The following is a 19,546-nucleotide window of genomic DNA, read 5'->3' as shown; positions in this document are numbered from 1 at the left end:
CTGGACAGTGGATTGAGATCCACTTTATGACGTGACTTGTGAGATCAACATGGTTTTTTAAGTTCATGCTTTACAAGTTAATGTTTTCAGCATGATGCGTTTTCCACAGAGTGATTTGTTCTTTAAATCTTGCAGTGATGCTTCCCCTTAACCAATGCCCTGTCACCGTCAAACACTGAGCTGGTCTATAGGGGCATTGAAAAGATAGACCTGAAATTAAAAAAAAAAAAAGATAGACCTGCCTCATTTAATATCTTGTTATATTTGTGAGGGCAAGCTGGGGGCCCTACTTCATAAAAAATGAAATAACAGGGACTTCCTTAGCAGCCTGGTGGTTAAGACTCTGCCTTCCAGTGTAGGGGCCATGGGCTCGATCCCCAGTAAGGTCCCACATGCTAGGGAATGTGGCACAAATTGAAAAGAAATGAGATAACAAATCTGTGATCTTAGTGCATCTTTGCAGTTCGTCTGTTCTACCATATTTGAATGAATATAAATTGCATCATTTCTCACCTTCTGTATGAGGTACTCTTTAGCTTCTGACATGTTTTCATTTGCATGCATTTCACAGGTCCTAAAAATTTATTCCTATTTTTGGTACAATTTGTATTTTTCCTAGAAATGATTGTAGTACTAGCATTTTTTTATTAACTCCTTCCTACATACATGCACAGATAAGAATGTTTACCACGCACTAACAAATCAATATATGCTTAATTAAAGGCAGAACTTTATTGATATGCTAACATTACCCTATATATTAAAACTAATAAAATATTAAATATACACGTCAAGGCTGTATATTGTCACCCTGCTTATTTAACTTATATGCAGAGTACATCATGAGAAATGCTGGACTGGAAGAAACACAAGCTGGAATCAAGATTGCCGGGAGAAATCTCAATAACCTCAGATATGCAGATGATACCACCCTTATGGCAGGTGGTATCTGCCAAGAGGAACTAAAAAGCCTCTTGATGAAAGTAAAAGAGGAGAGTGAAAAAGTTGGCTTAAAGCTGAACATTCAGAAAATGAAGATCATGGCATCCGATCCCATCACTCCATGGGAAATAGATGGAGAAACAGTGGAAACAGTGTCAGACTTTATTTTTTGGGGCTCCAAAATCACTGCAGATGATGATTGAAGCCATGAAATTAAAAGATGCTTACTCCTTGGAAGAAAAGTTATGACCAGCCTAGATAGTATATTCAAAAGCAGAGACATTACTTTGCCGACTAAGGTCCATCTAGTCAAGGCTATGGTTTTCCCAGTGGTCATGTATGGATGTGAATTTGCTCAAACTCATGTCCATTTAGTTGGTGATGCCATACACTTCCTTTGTCGTCCCCTTCTTCTCCTGCCTTCAGTGTTTCCGAGCTTCAGGGTCTTTTCCAATGAGTCAGTTCTTTGTATCAGGTGGTCAAAGTATTGGAGTTTCAGCTTCAGCATCAGTCCTTCCAATGAGCATTCAGGATTATTTCCTTTAGGATTGACTGCTTGGATCTCCTTGCAATCCAGGCGACACTCAAACATCTTCACCAACACCACAGTTCGGAAGCATCAATTCTTTGGCACTCAGCCTTTATGGTCCAACTCTCACTACCATATATGACTACCAGAAAAACCATAGCTTTGTCTATACGGACCTTTGTTGTCAAAGTATGTCTCTGTTTTTTAATGTGCTGTCTAGGTTTTTCATAATTTTTCTTCCAAGGAGCAAGTGTCTTTTAATTTCATTACTGTAGTCACTGTCTGTAGTGATTTTGGAGCCCAAGAAAATAAAGTCTGTCACTGTTTCCATTTTTTTCCCCATCTATTTGCCATGAAGTGATGGAACCAGATGCCATAATCTTAGTTTTTTGAATGTTGAGTTTTAGGCCAGCTTTCTCACTCTCCTCTTTTACCACCATCAAGAGGCTCTTTAGTTCCTCTTTGCTTTCTGCCATGAGAGTGGTGTCATCTGAATACAAGAGGTTATTGATATTTCTCTTGGTGATCTTGATTTCCACTTGTGCTTTATCTGCCCTGGCATTTTACATGAAGTACTCTGCATTAAAGTTAAATAACGCTTACTCCTTGGAAGAAAAGTTATGACCAACCTAGATAGCATATTCAAAAGCAGAGACATTACTTTGCCGACTAAGGTCCGTCTAGTCAAGGCTATGGTTTTTCCAGTGGTCATGTATGGATGTGAGAGTTGGACTGTGAAGAAGGCTGAGCGCCGAAGAATTGATGCTTTTAAACTGTGGTGTTGGAGAAGACTCTTGAGAGTCCCTTGGACTGCAAGGAGATCCAACCAGTCCATTCTGAAGGAGATCAGCCCTGGGATTTCTTTGGAAGGAATGATGCTAAAGCTGAAACTCCAGTACTTTGGCCACCTCATGCGAAGAGTTGACTCGTTGGAAAGACTCTGATGCTGGGAGGGATTGGGGGCAGGAGGAGAAGGGGACGACCGAGGATGAGATGGCTGGATGGCATCACAGACTCGATGGACATGAGTCTGAGTGAATTCCAGGAGATGGTGATGGACAGGGAGGCCTGGCGTGCTGCAATTCATGGGGTCGCAAAGAGTCGGACACGACTGAGCGACTGAGCTGAACTGAACTGAAGCAGGGTGATAATATACAGCCTTGATGTATTCTTTTCCCAATTTGGAACCAGTCTATTGTTCCATGTCCAGTTCTAACTGTTGCTTCTTTACCTGAATACAGATTTCTCAGGAGGCAGATAAGGTGGTCTGGTATTCCATCACTTGAAGAATTTTCCACAGTTTGCTGTGATGAACACAGTCAAAGGCTTTAGCATAGTCAGTGAAGCAGATGTTTTTCTGGAATTTCTTGCTATCTTCATGATCTAGCAAATATTGTTAGTTTTAGTATGGTTCCTCTGCCTTTTGTAAATCCAGCTTGTATATCTGGAAGTTCTCAGTTCACATACTGTTGAACCCTAGCCCTAGCTTGAGAGACTTTTGAGCATTACCTTGCTAGCATGTGAATTGAGTGCGATTGTGCAGTAGTTTGAACATTCCTTGGCATTGCCTTTCTTTGGGATTGGAATGAAAACTGACCTTTTCCAGTCCTGTGTACTGCTAAGTTTTCAAATTTGCTGGCATGCTGAGGGAAGTACTTTCACAGCATCATCTTTTAGGATTTGCAATAGCTCAGCTGGAATTCCTTCACCTCCAAATAGCTTTATTCATAGTAATGCTTCCTAAGGCCCACTTGACTTCGCATTCCAGGATGTCTGGCTCTAGGTGGGTGATCACACCATCGTGGTTATCTTGGTCATTAACATTTTTTTTTGTATAGTTCTTCTGTATATTCTTGCTACCTCTTCTTAATATCTTCTGTTTCTGTTAGGTTCATACATAAGATGATAGAAGACCTGGGTTCAAACTTTTTTTGGGGGGTGGGGGCTTCAAATTTTGACTCTTCCACTAAATAGCTTGTGACATCAAACAAGTTGCTAAGGTTTCCTGAGCTTCTCAGACTTGGTGGAGTTAATAACAGGGCCGTTATATTAAATGAAATAATGAATGAGAGGTATTTCCCATGGTTCTCGGCAAGGAGTTGGCTCTTCATAGGGTGGCTTGGTATTACTGTTATTCGGAATGAATGGGAGTGGAGCTGAGTAGTAGCCACATAAACACTGGTAGTAGATGAGTGGCAACGTAATAGAGTGAGCACAATGCATGCTTTCATCTGCAGAGTTGCACCACTGACTGATGGCGGTTCTTCCTAAGTCCAGTCTGTCTGCTGACGCTCAACTTATCGTTTTTCTACTCTTCAGTTCAGTTCAGTTCAGTCGCTCAGTCGTGTCTGTATCTCTAATTATCGTTCCTATAGTCATCCAGTTTTTTTATTTTCAAGTTATAAAGAACTTAAGTAACTTTCCCCAGGTTGATTACTCAGTAAAGATTAGAATTCGTCTTTTGAATTCCAGTTCATGCACCCTTTCTCTGCTGAGTATCTTATGGTTTATGGTTCTATCATATGGTCTATATTAGCAAAATGTATGAAGGTCATAGTTAATAAACTTAGGATGCATTTCTTAACCCACAAAGTCTGTTTAAACAGATTGTTGAAACATTTGTTGCACATATTTCTTTAAGAACTATTTAAGTAAGATCTTGCTTATTTATTACTTTGCTTGCTTCTGAGCAGGTCTGGGCCCACAAAAAAATTATTTTATACTAGTTGGGCAAAAGATCATCTTGGAATGCTGCTGACGTAACTAGGAAAGGAACTTGAGTTCTTGTGAGGTCTCCAGTCATATTTAGGTCCAGAGAGGTTCAGATAACCATCTGTTGAGTTTTGCTTTCCCAGTATACTTCAGGCATAGTCTTTGAACGAGTGTTCTGTTGTTAGACTGAAAGATTCCTTTTGTCTCTTCTAATTATGTCTTGGCACCCATCTGCACATTTGTTCAATTTCTATGGTTCCCTACTTAGATTACAACATATTTTTTTGACTCAGAGTAGTTATAAGTAATGTTTTAATCATCATCACAATGAGAAGAAATACTATACTGAAGAAAAGGCAAGAGTTTGTTGAAATGTAATATTCTGAAGTTCTTAGTTAAATGAAATTATTGTGAACTCTAGCTCATTGGCCGTTAGGGAATAATAGTTGTTGAATATAGTTACCCATACTTTTCAAGTGCTGCAGTTTATTGTATTTACCAATTTAGTTTGCCAAAAGTGGGAAAAACATTTACCTTCATTTCAACATTTACTGAGAGTTAATCAGCAAAATAAAGAAAATCTATATCACATGAAAACTAAATACGTTTCTTCAGACAATAAAAAGAGATTTGGTTCATTTACTGTGCTACTATATAAATCATTTTGAATAATACTGAAGAATTTGTTGTATTGTTTCATGACCTAATGATTCTCATTAAAATGATCACGAAACAAACTATTACTAAGATCCTGGCTGATAGAAAAAAAGGATGCATTATATCAAGTTAGACAGTGAGACATACAGTTGAAAGTGCATCAGTTTAGCTTCTTGGAGTTATGCTAGGAAGCTAAAAATGATGCTAAGATTTCTCAATTATTATGTAAGAGAAAATAAGTAAAAACGGATGATTAACAGTATGTTACAGAATTGAATGCAGGCTTTAGAAAATAAATTATCTGAGACTGTTGACACAGAACCTAGGGAAAACATGACCAAACCATAACCAACAGACTAAATTTAGATTTCTTGATACTGAATTTGGGGAAATTTTGAATAATGCCTGAGACCACTAAATTAACCCATCAATACTTGGCCAATTTATGTAAAACCTTTAACAATGAAACCTTACAGAGTTGAAGCTGCTTTCTCCCCTGTCCTGTTTTTTCAGCTCCACACCCTGCCCTGACCTCAGGGCCACCCCTCCAGCTGAGATCACTACTGTCCTGGTGTCTTGTTTTCTTTGTTACCCTTCAGCGAAATGTGTATCCAGTAACAAGATATAGTAAGCTTTATGTAATTAAAAATTTTCCATTTGTCATAGCATGGCATACATATCATTATCAAACTTGATTTTTTTTACTCATTGTCATGTTTTTGGATCCATCCACGTTGAAAAATATTGAAATAGTTCATTCTTTTTAACTACTGGATAACATTTTCATTCTGTGCATTATACTTTGTGTATCCTTTTGTTTATTGAAGTATATGCATAGATTATCTCCTGACATTGATTTTCTAGTGAGATGCTCTCCCAGAGAGAGTAAAGGTGTTGAAGAAAGACCGAAAAAAAAAAAAAAATCTCGTGGTAATCTAACGTAAGAATTGAATTCTGTAATTATACACTGTATCTCTAAATATATATTTATTTCTGTTATAGTGTGTATGAATGATGCTATTTCTTAATGTCAGAATTATTTTAAAATAGAAATCTGTTTGTAATTATCATTCCCCCCCTCCTGTTTTTTTTTTCTCATTGGCAGATACCTCAAAGTGAAATAGATTTTTTTGTGGAACTGTACGAAGTAACAGCTGGAGCAGCTCTAAACAATAGTGCCAGATTTGCACAGATTAAATTATTACAGCGTGAGAAACCTCCAAGTCTCGTGTACTTCTCTGTGGGTTCTCGACTGCCGGTGGCTCATAAGAAGGCCACTCTCATTAGCCTGCAAGTGGCCAGAGAGTATGGGGCAGGACTAGTGATGTCTGTCAACTTCAGCACCCAGGTAAGCAGGCAGCAGGCATCAACACACAGGAAGCTGTTCTTCAACATATATGGCATGTGTCATGGAACAGAGAAGATGTGATATATTATTTTCTGATGATACCATCATAACTCACATTATGTCTATTACATTAAGCTTTATCTTTGGCCCAGTTCCATTCTTTTCACTTAGGTCATGTTTTAAAGTGGTAGTCTATTGTCTTTTTGTTTCTTTTGGAAAAGTTGATTATACAATGCAAAATGTCTTATGTACATGTATCATCAACTTTTCCAAAAGAAACAAAAAGACAAAGACTATCATTTTAAAACATGACCTAAGTGAAAAAAACCTGTACAGATTTAAAATTTCTTCAGGATGTAACTGGGTAAGACGAGAAACAAAAAGTATGGGTCTTTGGTCTGATTTTTACCTGAACTAGTTGAAAATCTTCTTCAGGACTTCAAATACTAGCTGTGTGTTTCCTGTGATCTTTGTGTTTCTTCAAACCCATGGGTTCAGGAGACTGTCTCACAGCTACTTTTAACATCCTTTCTATTAGGTGACATCAAGTGAAAGGGAGGAAGCAGTATGTTTCAAACTGTGTTTTGGGAGCAAAGCTCTAATATATTGAAACAAAGCTGTCTGTCTGCTCCCTTTGAAGCATGATCGTGGAGCTTGGAGCTTGCCTACCGCAGCCCTCTGTTTGCCCCTGGACTTGTATAACTCCCATTCTGGACAGTGCTGCCATTTCTTCTGTTTCAAGATGTCAAGCCTGGTGATACTTTAGGCCTCAGGGTTTCTAAGTTGTGGTTTCACACCAAGTGCTATTTAGTGTGTGCTTGGTTATGTCACTGTTGAGTGGCTCTAATACACAGAACATTCTGTGCATAAGATACAACATATGTGCCACCAGTTTGCTGTAGCAATCCTGTGAGTCAGGGATTGGAGGTGAGGACGGTAGCTGTGGGTAGTGAGCTGTCCTGGAAGCTTGCCAGGAAGAAGAGTTGTCTTTATAACAGAGTCTGCAGCTTGGCAAGCCAGAAGATGCAACTCTATCACATGAGACTCTAGAAATAAACTTCATTCTAAATAGCCCTGCAGTGGTATGAGCATGAAAAGAAGTATTTTGATTCATTGGGAGATTTTAGCATTTTTCCTTTTAAGCATTTAAGATGGTAAGAGAAATGAGAAAAAAATATGTGTTCTTTCTTCTCCCATGAAATATATGTCATCATATGCTCTCTACTTTGTAGGGCAGAAGAATGGAAGAAGTGATTAAAAAAAAAAAAGATTTCAGACCCATTTTAAACTAGTTCATACACTCAGTTGGAAGGGGAGTTGAAAATGCCAAAAGAAGAATCTGAATGCCAATATCTCTATCATACTCATTTATGTTCTTTCTAGGTTATTCACAAATGATTCCTTGTAAAACACATGCTGTCACTAGCATGTAACTCATAGCATTTTAATAACACTATACAAATCAACATAGAGGAGCCCTGTGGTGATGAAAATGTATCTTGACTATATCAACATTCATATCCTGGCTGTGATATAATTATGCAAGATGTTATTAATATCTATGAAGGATATTAGGGAAGGGTAGAGGAGACCACTCTTTTCTATTTCTTGTAAGGGCAAGTGAATCTGTAATTATGTCAAAACATAAGGTTTAATTTTAAAAATTAGAAAAAATTTACCTCTCTGGTCTGATGTTATTTGTTTTCCCGTTGCTTCATTGCTCTTGCATTTTCTGTCTTTGAATGCTGGGGATATTGTTAGAAGAGAAAGTCATATAATTCAATTTTCCAAGTAGCTAGTAAGTATGAGAAAATAATTATGAACCAAGTTGCTATTCTGTTACAATAATACTAATCTTGATTTTATGTTAAACAGATTTTAATAATGTAGTTTAAACAATAGCTGTAGTATACATACAGTATACCAACCTTCAGTAGGTCAGCATTCCCAGTATGTACATACTCTAAGTTCCCACACATCTACATATTTCTGATCTAAAGGTAAAGATATAAGGACTTGAGATAATGAAGATGTCACTCATAAGTAGCTAAGCCAAGTTTGAAAACCAATTTCAGATATTTCATTTGTGTATGTGTGTACAAGAAAGAATGTGTCTTTCCTTCTTATTCTCACATTGATTATTCCATCAAGAGCTGTTTGTTGATTTTCACTGTTGCTTTTAAACTGCATAGTGCTTCTTCTTTGTGTTTGTTACATGTTATTTTACAAACATGAGAACATTTTGATTGTTCTAGTTCCTTTAAACGTCTATATTATGAAATTCTATGAATTCTACCAAAAAACAGTGAACAGAATGTGTATGTGCAGTTTACAGTCATAAAACCACCACCACGTAACTTAGGAAATGCAGCTTTATCAGACGCTTAGCACTAGCCACCCTGCACCTTCTCTCATGCATTCCTAAGAGGGTAGGATAACCTCTCCCCATCTTGCAGATAACCTCTATCCTGAATTTCACGAGGAATTACTACCTTGCTTTTATTTATAGTTTTACCACAAACCATATGCTGTTTAGGTTTACCTGTTTTGGTAATTATGGAGATGAGATTCTTCCAGTCTTGTCTCACGATGTGCTTTTTTCTGTTGTTCAGCAACATATTTTTGAGAAACACCTGTGCTAATGTATGTAGTTCATTTTTGACTCCTGTATGGTTACCTCAATGGATAGTTTTAATTTCTCCATTCTGAAGCCGGTAGACTTCTGTGTTGCTTCCTTCAGCGAGTCTTTCCCTCCAGCCCCCACCATTATGCTACAGAGAGTTTTATTTTTTGTCCCCTGCATTGACAGGCAGACTCTCTCTCTCTTTTTAATATAAAATGTCTCTAATAACTTTATACTGTCATACATTTTTACATAATATTTTTGAGACACTGGGTTAGGCTGTGGTTGTGTTAGTCACTAAGTCGTGTCCAACTCTTTATGACCTGGTGGACTGTAGCCCACTAGGCTCCTCTGTCCATGGGATTTCCCAGGCAAGAATACAGGTGCAGAGACTCTTGAAAACCCTTTATGTTCATTGATTTTTCACTTTTTGCCACCCTTGGGCACTTCCGCCTCTGGAACCCGGCTCTTCTCCTGTGGGCATCTGGTGCACCACACTTTCCCACTGTTAACTCTTTTCTCTCTGGCAATCCCTTCCTCCTTGTGTTAGTCTTTCTGACCGATAAATATTGGGGTCCACCTATACTCACTCTGTAGGCTAGGCCATCCCCACCTGTTTTCTTTAAATATCATCTGTAAAATGAGAACTCCTGAATTTTTATCACTAGCGTCTTCACCACCCCATCCAGACTCATTTATCTGATTGCTCTTACTTTGCATCTTCATTGGAATTGTCTAAAAAGCATCTCAAGCTTTATATATATCACATGTATATAATGGATAACTCTTATTTCGCCCTTGGCAATATTTCCCCTAGTTTACTCCCATTCATCCAGGCAAATAGCTTGGAATTATCCTCATTCTCCTCTTCTTTTACATACAACACTGAATTAATCAGAAACTCCTGCTGACTCTACCTTCTAAATACATTCCCAGTCTGAGCTCTTCTCACCCTCTCTACTCATACAACCAAAGCTACCGTTATTTCCTTTTTCTGCAGGACCTAATGTAAAAATCTCCCATCTCTTCTCCCTGCTTCCATCCTCTCCCCCTGCTGCAGCCTAACTGTCCACAAGAGCCAGAATGCTCCCGAAAATACGAAATAAAGTGTGTCGCTCTCCTGCTGGAATCCTCCAGTGACTTCCTAGCACCTTTTGTATCAGGGACATACATGATCTGACGCACACATCTTCAAATTTAGTGGGCTCACCACTGGAGAAGTTCTGTGAGGCAGTAATGGCGTTCTTCTCTAATTCTCTTTCTTGATCTATTCTAAGGCATCTATCTTTCTTAACCTCATCACTGTATGATGTGTATTTATCTCTCTAGTTTATCTTGGGAGATTAGAAAATTTATAAAACTCCATGTTTTTTTTTTAAATTAAAAAAACACAACATGGTTATATTTTAATACAACTGAAAGAGAAAACACCATAGTAAATTGACAGGAATAAAATACAATGTTTTGAGACTTCCTTGGTGGACCAGTGGCTAAGGCTGAGCTCCGAATGCCAAGGGCCTGGGTTCGATCCCTGGTCAGGGAACTAGATCCTGCATGCCTTGACTGAGAGTGCATTTTGCAACTCAGGGTCTTGCGTGCCACCATGAGGATGGAAGATCCTGTGTACTGCAACTAAGACCTGGCACAGCCAGATGATAAAATAAAATACCATGCTTCATTTGCATTGCATGACAAATGATTAACATTCTTTGTCATAAATGCTTAGAAACCAGTAGAAAAGACATTGACTGATCAAGAAAAATGGAAAAAGAAGAAAAGGAAATAACACAAGTGACTAGCAAGGATTAAAGCGTAAGTGAAGGTGACTGAGCTGAACAATAAAAGGAAAAAAAAGCCACTTCTTTGTAATATCATAATTACCAAAGATTAAAAATCTGGCATTTGTATAGTTTGAGGAAGTAGAGCCACATTGACACAGGAGGACAAGATTGGTGAGGTCCCCATAGTCAGGAAACATCTAGTGTGGACTCAAAATCTATAAATTTAAAGCAACACCTGTCTTAATACTAGTGTTGTGGCCCATCAGATTGTTTTAAGAGAAAATTGGTTCTGGACGAGATCAGAGGTTTATAGTTTGACTGAAGTGATCTTGTCTAATTTCTAGGAGTTGAGGAGCTCCGAGACCATCGGTCGTACTCTCATATCTCCAGCTATTTCTGGGAAAGACTTTGTGAGAACTGAAGGCACATTGATCTTTGAGCCTGGCCAGAGAACCACTGTCCTTGATGTCATCCTCACGCCAGAGACAGGGTCTTTGAATCCATTTCCTAAACGCTTCCAGATCGTGCTTTTTGACCCAAGAGGAGGTGCTGGAGTTGATAAAGTATACGGGACCGCGAACATCACTCTCGTCTCTGACACAAACTCCCAGGCCTTTTGGGGGCTTGCGGATCAGCTGCAGCAGCCCCTGGACGGTGACATTCTCAACAGGGTGCTCCACAGCGTCAGCGTGAAAGTGGCCACAGAGAACACAGATGAACAGCTCAGCGCCGTGCTGTATTTAATAGACAAGGTAAGAAGCCCTTGCGAGTGTTAGCAGTTTCATACTTTTTTTAAAAAAAACCAAAGCCACATACGGTTATCGTATCAGTTGTAATGAATTTATGTGGTAGAGTCAAATTTGTGAATCTCAGAGTGAAATTCACCATATCTGACCCTGTGCTTTTGCTTGGATGCGACTGGTGCTGGTTTGGAAGCTCAGAGAAGGATGAGTTCTCTACTGCAGCAGTAAGGATAGACCGGTGTCTGAAAAGAGGCTCTGTAGGTCAGGAGCTCCAGGCTCTTTCTGATACTTCTAGAAATTGCGAGGACATCTTGTGAGCAGTTTTTCGAAGTCCATAAATGACGACTAGGGCCAGATTATATGGCTCCTCGAGTTGAAGTGCCATGAAGCTGTTGCCCCTTGCTTGTTCCCTGCTCCTCCTGGGCACTGGAAAGGATTTACTGTAGGAAGTGATGTTACTTAAATTTTCTAATGATGAAATAGTATAGTACAATTACAATTTGATTTAGGCTATGAAGAGGGAAAGAATGCACAGTAACTGTATTTTAGAAAAGATACATTAAGAAAGCTACATATTAATGGTTGAGAATCAACACTTATTTAACTAGAGCTGTCAGGTAGTACATCTTGGTTCTGTTTTTTTATTTGAATCTGTCATGAATAATGAAACTGAATTATGAAAGAAGATCCTATGGAAAAAATGTAATTAACTTTTTTTGAGTAATCATTAATAAACAGTATAAGTTCTCATATATTAAAACTATTTATGTGAAATAGGTAACTTGGCAATTATTAGAGGCATAAAATATATTTGAAGTGTTCTAAACTATTATAAGATCAAGTAGAAAACATTATTTGTATTCTTAAAGAGAAAGTGATTTTATTTCCACTGAAGTTGCCTTTGCTCTGATTATTTTCAAATTATGTTATTGTTACTAAATTTTTTTAACCATTTATCATTTATTTTTTATTATAATTTTTTTTTTACTTTACAATATTGTATTGGTTTTGCCATACATCAACATGAATCCATCACGGGTGTACACATGTTCCCCATCCTGAACCCCCCTCCCGCATCCCTCCCCGTTCAATGTTATGGCATATTGTTTTCTTGAAGCTATTTATATGTCAGTACTGAAGGAAATGGCAACCCACTCCAGTATTCTTGCCTGGAGAATCCCATGGATGCAAGAGCCTGGAGGGCTACAGTCCACGGGGTCGCAAAGAGTTGGACACGACTGAGCGACTTCACTTTCACTTTCACTGAAATCTGATGATTCAAGTAACTGACATCATTCAATAATATTATACATTAAAATATATGTTATGTTAAGAAAACTGAAAATTTCTACTAACAGAAAAGCCTTGAAAAAATAGAAGTCTATAACTTGTTCAGCAGTGGGAGGACCCAATAACATAGAGACAACAGTTTTCTCTAAATTAACCTATAAATGGAATATAAGTACTATCAAAATATCAGTAAACTATTTTGGATTTTTAAAAATTATTCAAAATGATGAGTTCACCTGGGAGAACATACATCAGAAATTTTATGAAAAAGATGAAAAATGATAAACCTCATTCTTCTCAATATGAAAATATGAAGTTACAGTGATTAAAACAGGATGAACTGGTGCTGTCACAGATATTCAGATTAGTAAAATAAAACAGAAAGTGAAGAAATTCAATTACATATGAAAATTTCATATACGATAAAAGTGACATTTCAGGTCAGTGTGTCAGTTCAGTTCAGTTGCTCAGTCACGTCCAACTCTTTGCACCCCCATGGACTGCAGCATGCCAGCCTTCCCTGCCCATCACCAACTCCCGGAGCCTACTCAAACACATGTCCATCACGTCAGTGATGCTATCCAACCATCTCATCCTAGGTCATCCCCTTCCCCTCCCACCTTCAATCTTTCCCAGCATCAGGGTCTTTTCAAATGAGTCAGTTCTTCACATTAGGGGGCCAGAGTATTGGAGTTTCCGCTTCAACATCAGTCCTTCCAATGAATATTCAGGACTGATTTCCTTCAGGGTGGACTGGTTGGATCTCCTTGCAGTCCAAGGGACTCTCAAGAGTCTTCTCCAACACCATAGTTCAAAAGCATCAATTCTTTGGCACTCAGCTTTCTTTGTAGTCCAACTCTCGCATCCATACATGACTACTGGAAAAACCATAGGTTTGACTAGATGGACCTTTGTTGGCAAAGTAATGTCTCTGCTTTTTAATATGCTATCTAGGTTGGTCATAGCTTTTCTTCCAAGAAGCAAGCATCTTTTAATTTCATGGCTGCGATCACCCTCTGCAGTGATTTTGGAGCCCAAAATATAAAGTCTGTCACTGTTTCCATTGCTTCCCCATCTGTTTGCCGCAAAGTGGTGGGACCAGATGCCATGATCTTAGTTTTCTGAATGTTGAGTTTTAAGCCAGCTTTTTCACTCTCCTCTTTCACTTTCATCAAGAGGCTCTTTAGTTCTTCACTTTCTGCCATAAGGGTGGTGTCATCTGCGTATCTGAGGTTATTGATATTTCTCCTGGCAATCTTGACTCCACTTTGTACTTCATCCGGCCTGGCATTTCACATGATGTACTCTGCATAAAAGTTAAATAAGCAGGGTGACAATATACAGCTTTGACATACTCCCTTCCCTATTTGGAACAAGTCTATTGTTTCATGTCCAGTTCTAACTGTTGCTTCTTGACTTGCATACAGATTTCTCAAGAGGCCATAGTTATTATTCTGTAAATGGTGTTGATACATCTGATTTAACCATTTGAAAGTAAAATAATAGCTGTATCTCCATGTTAAATCCACAACAAAATAAATCCCAGACAGGTCAGAGTCTAACTGTAGAGCTGAAACCAGGAAAGTAGTAGCAGAAAACATGGATGAATCACTTTTAATATAAAAGTTTATTTTGGGGAAGTGGGGAAGTTCCTTCTAAATATAAAAATGCAGAAGTCATAAAGGAAATGATTGATAAACTTGACCACGTAAAGTTTAAACAAAATTTCTTTTTGTATATACCACAAGAAAAATCAAAAAACACCTCAATTGTATAGTCAAAGCTATAGTTTTTCCAGCAGTCATGTCTGAATGTGAGAGTTGGACCATAAAGAAGGCTGAGCACCGAGAAATTGATACTTTTTAATTGGGGTGTTGGGGAAGACTCTTGAGAGTGGACTGCATGGAGATCAATCTAGTCAATCCTAAAGGAAATCAACCCTGAATATTCATTAGAAGGACTGATGCTGAAGCTGAAGCTCCAACACTCAGTGATTTGGCCATGTGATGCAAAGAGCCAACTCATTGGAAGAGACCCTGATGCTGGGAAAGATTGAAGGCGGGAGGAGAAGGGAAAGACAGGGGACAAGATAGTTGGATGGCATCACTCAATGGACATGAGTTTGAGCAGTTTCCAGGAGATAGTGAAGGACAGGGAGACCTAGCCTGCTATAGTCCATGGGGTCACACAGAGTTGGACATGTCTGAGCATCTCAACAACAACAGCAATATATATAGTCAATTATATCCCAATAAAACTGGAGGGAAAAACTAAAAAAAAATAGGTGCCTAATAGGTGTGGGGAATATTTGTACAAATACCTGTATAATGAGTATTTAAGCATTACTTATAATAACAAGAATTGGGAAAACTAGCCATTAAAAGGGGCCTGCCATATCCATAAAATGTAACATGTTTTCACAATTTAGACATAAAATAATTAGAATATGACAATAATGAAACAAGCATTGAAAATATAGGATTGAAATTTTAACAATAAAATATGTGGTGCCAATTAACTTTGCATTTCAGATGAACAATGTATTTTTTAGTATAAGTGTATTACAGATAAAAGTAAATATTTTTATTTACAAGTGCTATTTGGAACATACTTATATCAGGCAATTGTTGGCTGATTCTTTGAAATTCAAATAGAATCACCTGTGCTTTATCTGGCATACATTCATATGTCCCATATGTATTTCATAGGTACTCAGATTCAGAAGTATAGGATAGGATTTCTTTCTTTTTTTTTTTTTTTACTTTATTTTATTTTACAATACTGTATTGGTTTTGCCATACATTGACATGAATCCACCACGGGTGTACATGCGTTCCCAAACATGAACCCCCCTCCCACCTCCCTCCCCATAACATCTCTCTGGGTCATCCCCATGCACCAGCCCCAAGCATGCTGTATCCTGCGTCGGACATAGATTGGCGATTCGATTTTTACATGATAGTATACCTGTTACAATGCCATTCTCCCAAATCATCCCACCTTCTCCCTCTCCCTCTGAGTCCAAAAGTCCGTTATACACATCTATGTCTTTTTTGCTGTCTTGCATACAGGGTCGTCATTGCCATCTTTCTAAATTCCATATATATGTGTTAGTATACTGTATTGGTGTTTTTCTTTCTGGCTTACTTCACTCTGTATAATCGGCTCTAGTTTCATCCATCTCATCAGAACTGATTCAAATGAATTCTTTTTAACAGCTGAGTAATACTCCATTGTGTATATGTACCACAGCTTTCTTATCCATTCATCTGCTGATGGACATCTAGGTTGTTTCCATGTCCTGGCTATTATAAACAGTGCTGTGATGAACATTGGGGTACATGTGTCTCTTTCAATTCTGGTTTCCTCGGTGTGTATGCCCAGCAGTGGGATTGCTGGGTCATAAGGTAGTTCTATTTGCAATTTTTTAAGGAATCTCCACACTGTTCTCCATAGTGGCTGTACTAGTTTGCATTCCCACCAACAGTGTAGGAGGGTTCCCTTTTCTCCACACCCTCTCCAGCATTTATTGCTTGCAGATTTTTGGATCGCAGACATTCTGACTGGTGTGAAGTGGTACCTCATTGTGGTTTTGATTTGCATTTCTCTAATAATGAGTGATGTTGAGCATCTTTTCATGTGTTTGTTAGCCATAGGATAGGATTTCCAAGTACTGATACAACTTTGTTCTGTTGGGCCTCATATTTAAGTGAAATTGTTTCATGTTTGTAAGTTTTATTATCTCTCAAATTCGCACTTCTTTGAACCAGAATCTGCTTTATGCTATATGTGTCTTTCATAAGGCCGTACGAATTGGGATAGATGTAAAAGTGAGTTTAATTTTAACTCATGATATTTATTATTGCAGTTAGAATTAAGTGACCCATGCAATCCTTTGGAGCTTTATCTAGATATTATATAGAAAATATTCTTGTGACTATACCTTCTCTTTATGAAATGATTATACTTTTTGAAGTTCAAATGTATTTGACATTTAAATGTCAAATATAATTTTGACACTAACTTCTCTTAAATTCTTTATAGGTTCATGTTTATTTTTGTTAATGTTAGTAACTGGTAATAAAGAACACATTATACCTTACGTATCATTTAAGCAGTTGATTTTTTTAAGATACAGTTTCATACTTGGGATTTTTTTTCAGATAACTATTGAAGGAAAACAACAAGCATTAAGCATTGAAAGCCGAAATCTTTTCTATGAGATCCTTTGTGCTCTCGTTAACCCAAAGCGCAAGGACACTAGAGGATTCAGTCACTTTACTGAAGTGACGGAGAATTTTGCCTTTTCTCTACTGACTGATGTTACATGTGGCTCTCCTGGTGAAAAGTAAGTTTCTTTTAATATAATACCTTACCTTACATGTATTCCTTTACAGGTTACAAGGTAATAAGAATGCAAATTGACATTTAGATGATGTAACTAAGGCTTATACAATCAATGAATTATACCTTATGGGCAATTTAAGTTAATTATTTGAAGAAAACATAGAAACTACATCCAGAAAAAATGAATTCATACTGTCAGTAATATATTCTTGTTTTGTAGGTTCTTTTAAAAATCAAACGTCTTGTTATTTACTCTTTCTTATATAATGAGTAGAAGATACATTCTGAATAGGAAAAAAAAAGGATGATTCCAACTTTTAGAGTATTTTATGCCATTTTTTAAATTGTGGTAACATGTACATAAGACAGATTTTACCACTTAAACTATTTTTCTGTACTTCCTGGTAGCTCAGATGGTAAAGAATCTGTCTACAATGTAGACAGACCTGGGTTCAGTTCCTGGGTGGGAGAGATCCCCTGGAGAAGGAATGGCAGCCCACTCTAGTTTTCCTGTGTAGAGAATCCCATGGACAGAGGAGCCCAGCAGGCTACAGTCCATAGGGTTACAGAGAACTGGACATGACTGAGCAGCTAACACTTTCACACTATTTTGAGGTGTACAATTCAGTGACACTTAGTATATTCACAGTTGTTGGGTAACCATCCCCAGTATGCATATCCAGAACTATCATCTCCTCAAATTAAAAATCTCTACGCATTACTAACTTTCCATTCCTCCTTCCCCCGGTCCTGGTAACCTCTATTCTACTTTTCAGTCTCTATTCAATTTGCTTATCCTAGCCATCTCATAAGTGGAATCATGTAATATTTGTCCTCTGTGTTAGGTGTACTTGGCTTAGCATAATGTTTCTTCAAGTTTTATCCATGCTCTAGCATGTGGCAGAAATTAACTTTTTTAAAAAAGAATTGTTTTCATTGCTGTATAGTTGATTTACAATGTTGTGTTTCCGCTGTATAGCAAAGTGATTCATTTATATGTATGTATATATTTTCATGTTCCTTTTTCTTGTGGTTTATTACAGGACGTTGAATACAGTCCCTGTGCTATACAGTAGGAGCTTGTTGTTTATACATTTCTGTACGAGAATAGTTGCACCTCCTAACTGCAAACCCCCGTCCCATCCCTCCCCTAGCCTTTGGCAACCACCGGCCTGTTCTCTATGTCTTTGAGTCTGTTCTGTAGATAGGTTCATTTGTGCCATTTCGATTCCACATATAAGGGATGTGATATAGTATTTGTCTTTCTATTTCTGATTTACTTCACTTAGTTTGATAATGTCTGAGTCCATCCGTGCTGCTGCGAATGACATAATTTCATTCTGTTTTATGGCTGTGAGATACTCCATGGTATGCATGTAGTATATCTTCTGTATCCATTTGTTTGCTGATGGTCATTTAAGTTGTTTCCATGGCGTGGCTATTGTGAATAATGCTGTTATGAACATAAGGGTTCATGTATCTTTAAAAATTATAGTCTTTTCCAGACATATGCTCAGGAGTGGGATTGTTGGATCATATGGCCACTGTGTTTTTAGCTTTTTGAGGAACCTCCTTAATATTTTCCATAGTGGTTGCCCCAACTTACATTTCCACCAACAGTGGTTCACTGGTCTCAGTCAGTTTGTACCTGGTCATGGGTGGAGAGGTCAATAGTGGCAGCTTTTAGCTCCAAGTCACCAGTGAAGATGTGGATGGAGTGATGAAGAGATGATGTTTTTATAAGCTGTTGTGGGTGGCCTATGTGGATTGAGATGTTTTAATATGCATCTTGGATGCAGAGGTCTAGAGTCTGAATGAATGGCTGGACTAAAGATAAATATTCAAAAGCACCAATTCAAATATGGTAAATATTTTTTTAATCTTTTTTTTTTAATTAAAAAAAATCTAGTGTATAGCTAGAGGAAAAAGTTAGCCCCTCCCTTTTCCTTTTGTTTCTCAAATCTTCTATTTAAAATTCTCAACTCCATTTCCCAGGTTAGGGGCCTTGATGAGGTATTTGTATCCATGATGCAATTATATATACTCAGCATCACTTAGGGCCCATCTAACTTACTTTTATCCTACTGTTTTCCACATTTTTTCAGACAGGTTTCACTTATGATTTATCTTTGTGTCTTTTCATTATTTGCAGACATGATGCATCCACAGAAAAACATCTGTCAGATTTTTTGGAGGACTGGTTACAAAACACAGACTCACAGAACTTCTAGCCTCCCCTAGGCAAGGATTTTGATTTAGTAAGAATGGGATGTAATGTAGAAATTTTTTTTTTTTTTTTGGTTAAGCCATTCAGCTTATAGGATCTTAGTTTCCTGACTAGGGATTGAACCCATTTGCCCTGCATTGGGAGCTCAGAGTCTTAACCACTGGACCACCAGGGAAGTCCCTAGAAATCTATATTTTTTAAAACAAGCTTCAAGGTGATTTCAACACACATTGAGGTTTAAAAAGCAGTTTCACTGAGCACAGAGTCTAGTGGCTTGGGGCTGTTGTAAACAGAATTATTAAATGGATAAAGACTCTGTTCAGGGCCATTTCTTTTATCAGACACAT

The 19,546-nt window shown here is 37.8% G+C and overlaps 1 protein-coding gene across 1 annotated transcript in view; it reads left to right on the top strand.

The window, feature by feature from the left end:
* The window catches only part of ADGRV1 (adhesion G protein-coupled receptor V1), a 542,844-nt gene that overhangs the window by 220,776 nt on the left and 302,522 nt on the right, over positions 1-19,546 (top strand). The window contains exons 77-79 of the mRNA XM_018050044.1: positions 5,946-6,188; positions 10,937-11,344; positions 16,789-16,973. Of these exons, the coding sequence (XP_017905533.1) occupies positions 5,946-6,188; positions 10,937-11,344; positions 16,789-16,973 (836 nt within the window). The remainder of the gene's footprint in view (positions 1-5,945; positions 6,189-10,936; positions 11,345-16,788; positions 16,974-19,546) is intronic.

This window comes from Capra hircus, chromosome 7 (genome assembly GCF_001704415.2).
Source record: "Capra hircus breed San Clemente chromosome 7, ASM170441v1, whole genome shotgun sequence".
NCBI classification, from domain to species: Eukaryota; Metazoa; Chordata; class Mammalia; order Artiodactyla; family Bovidae; genus Capra; species Capra hircus.
This window is presented reverse-complemented; position numbering and strand designations above follow the sequence as displayed.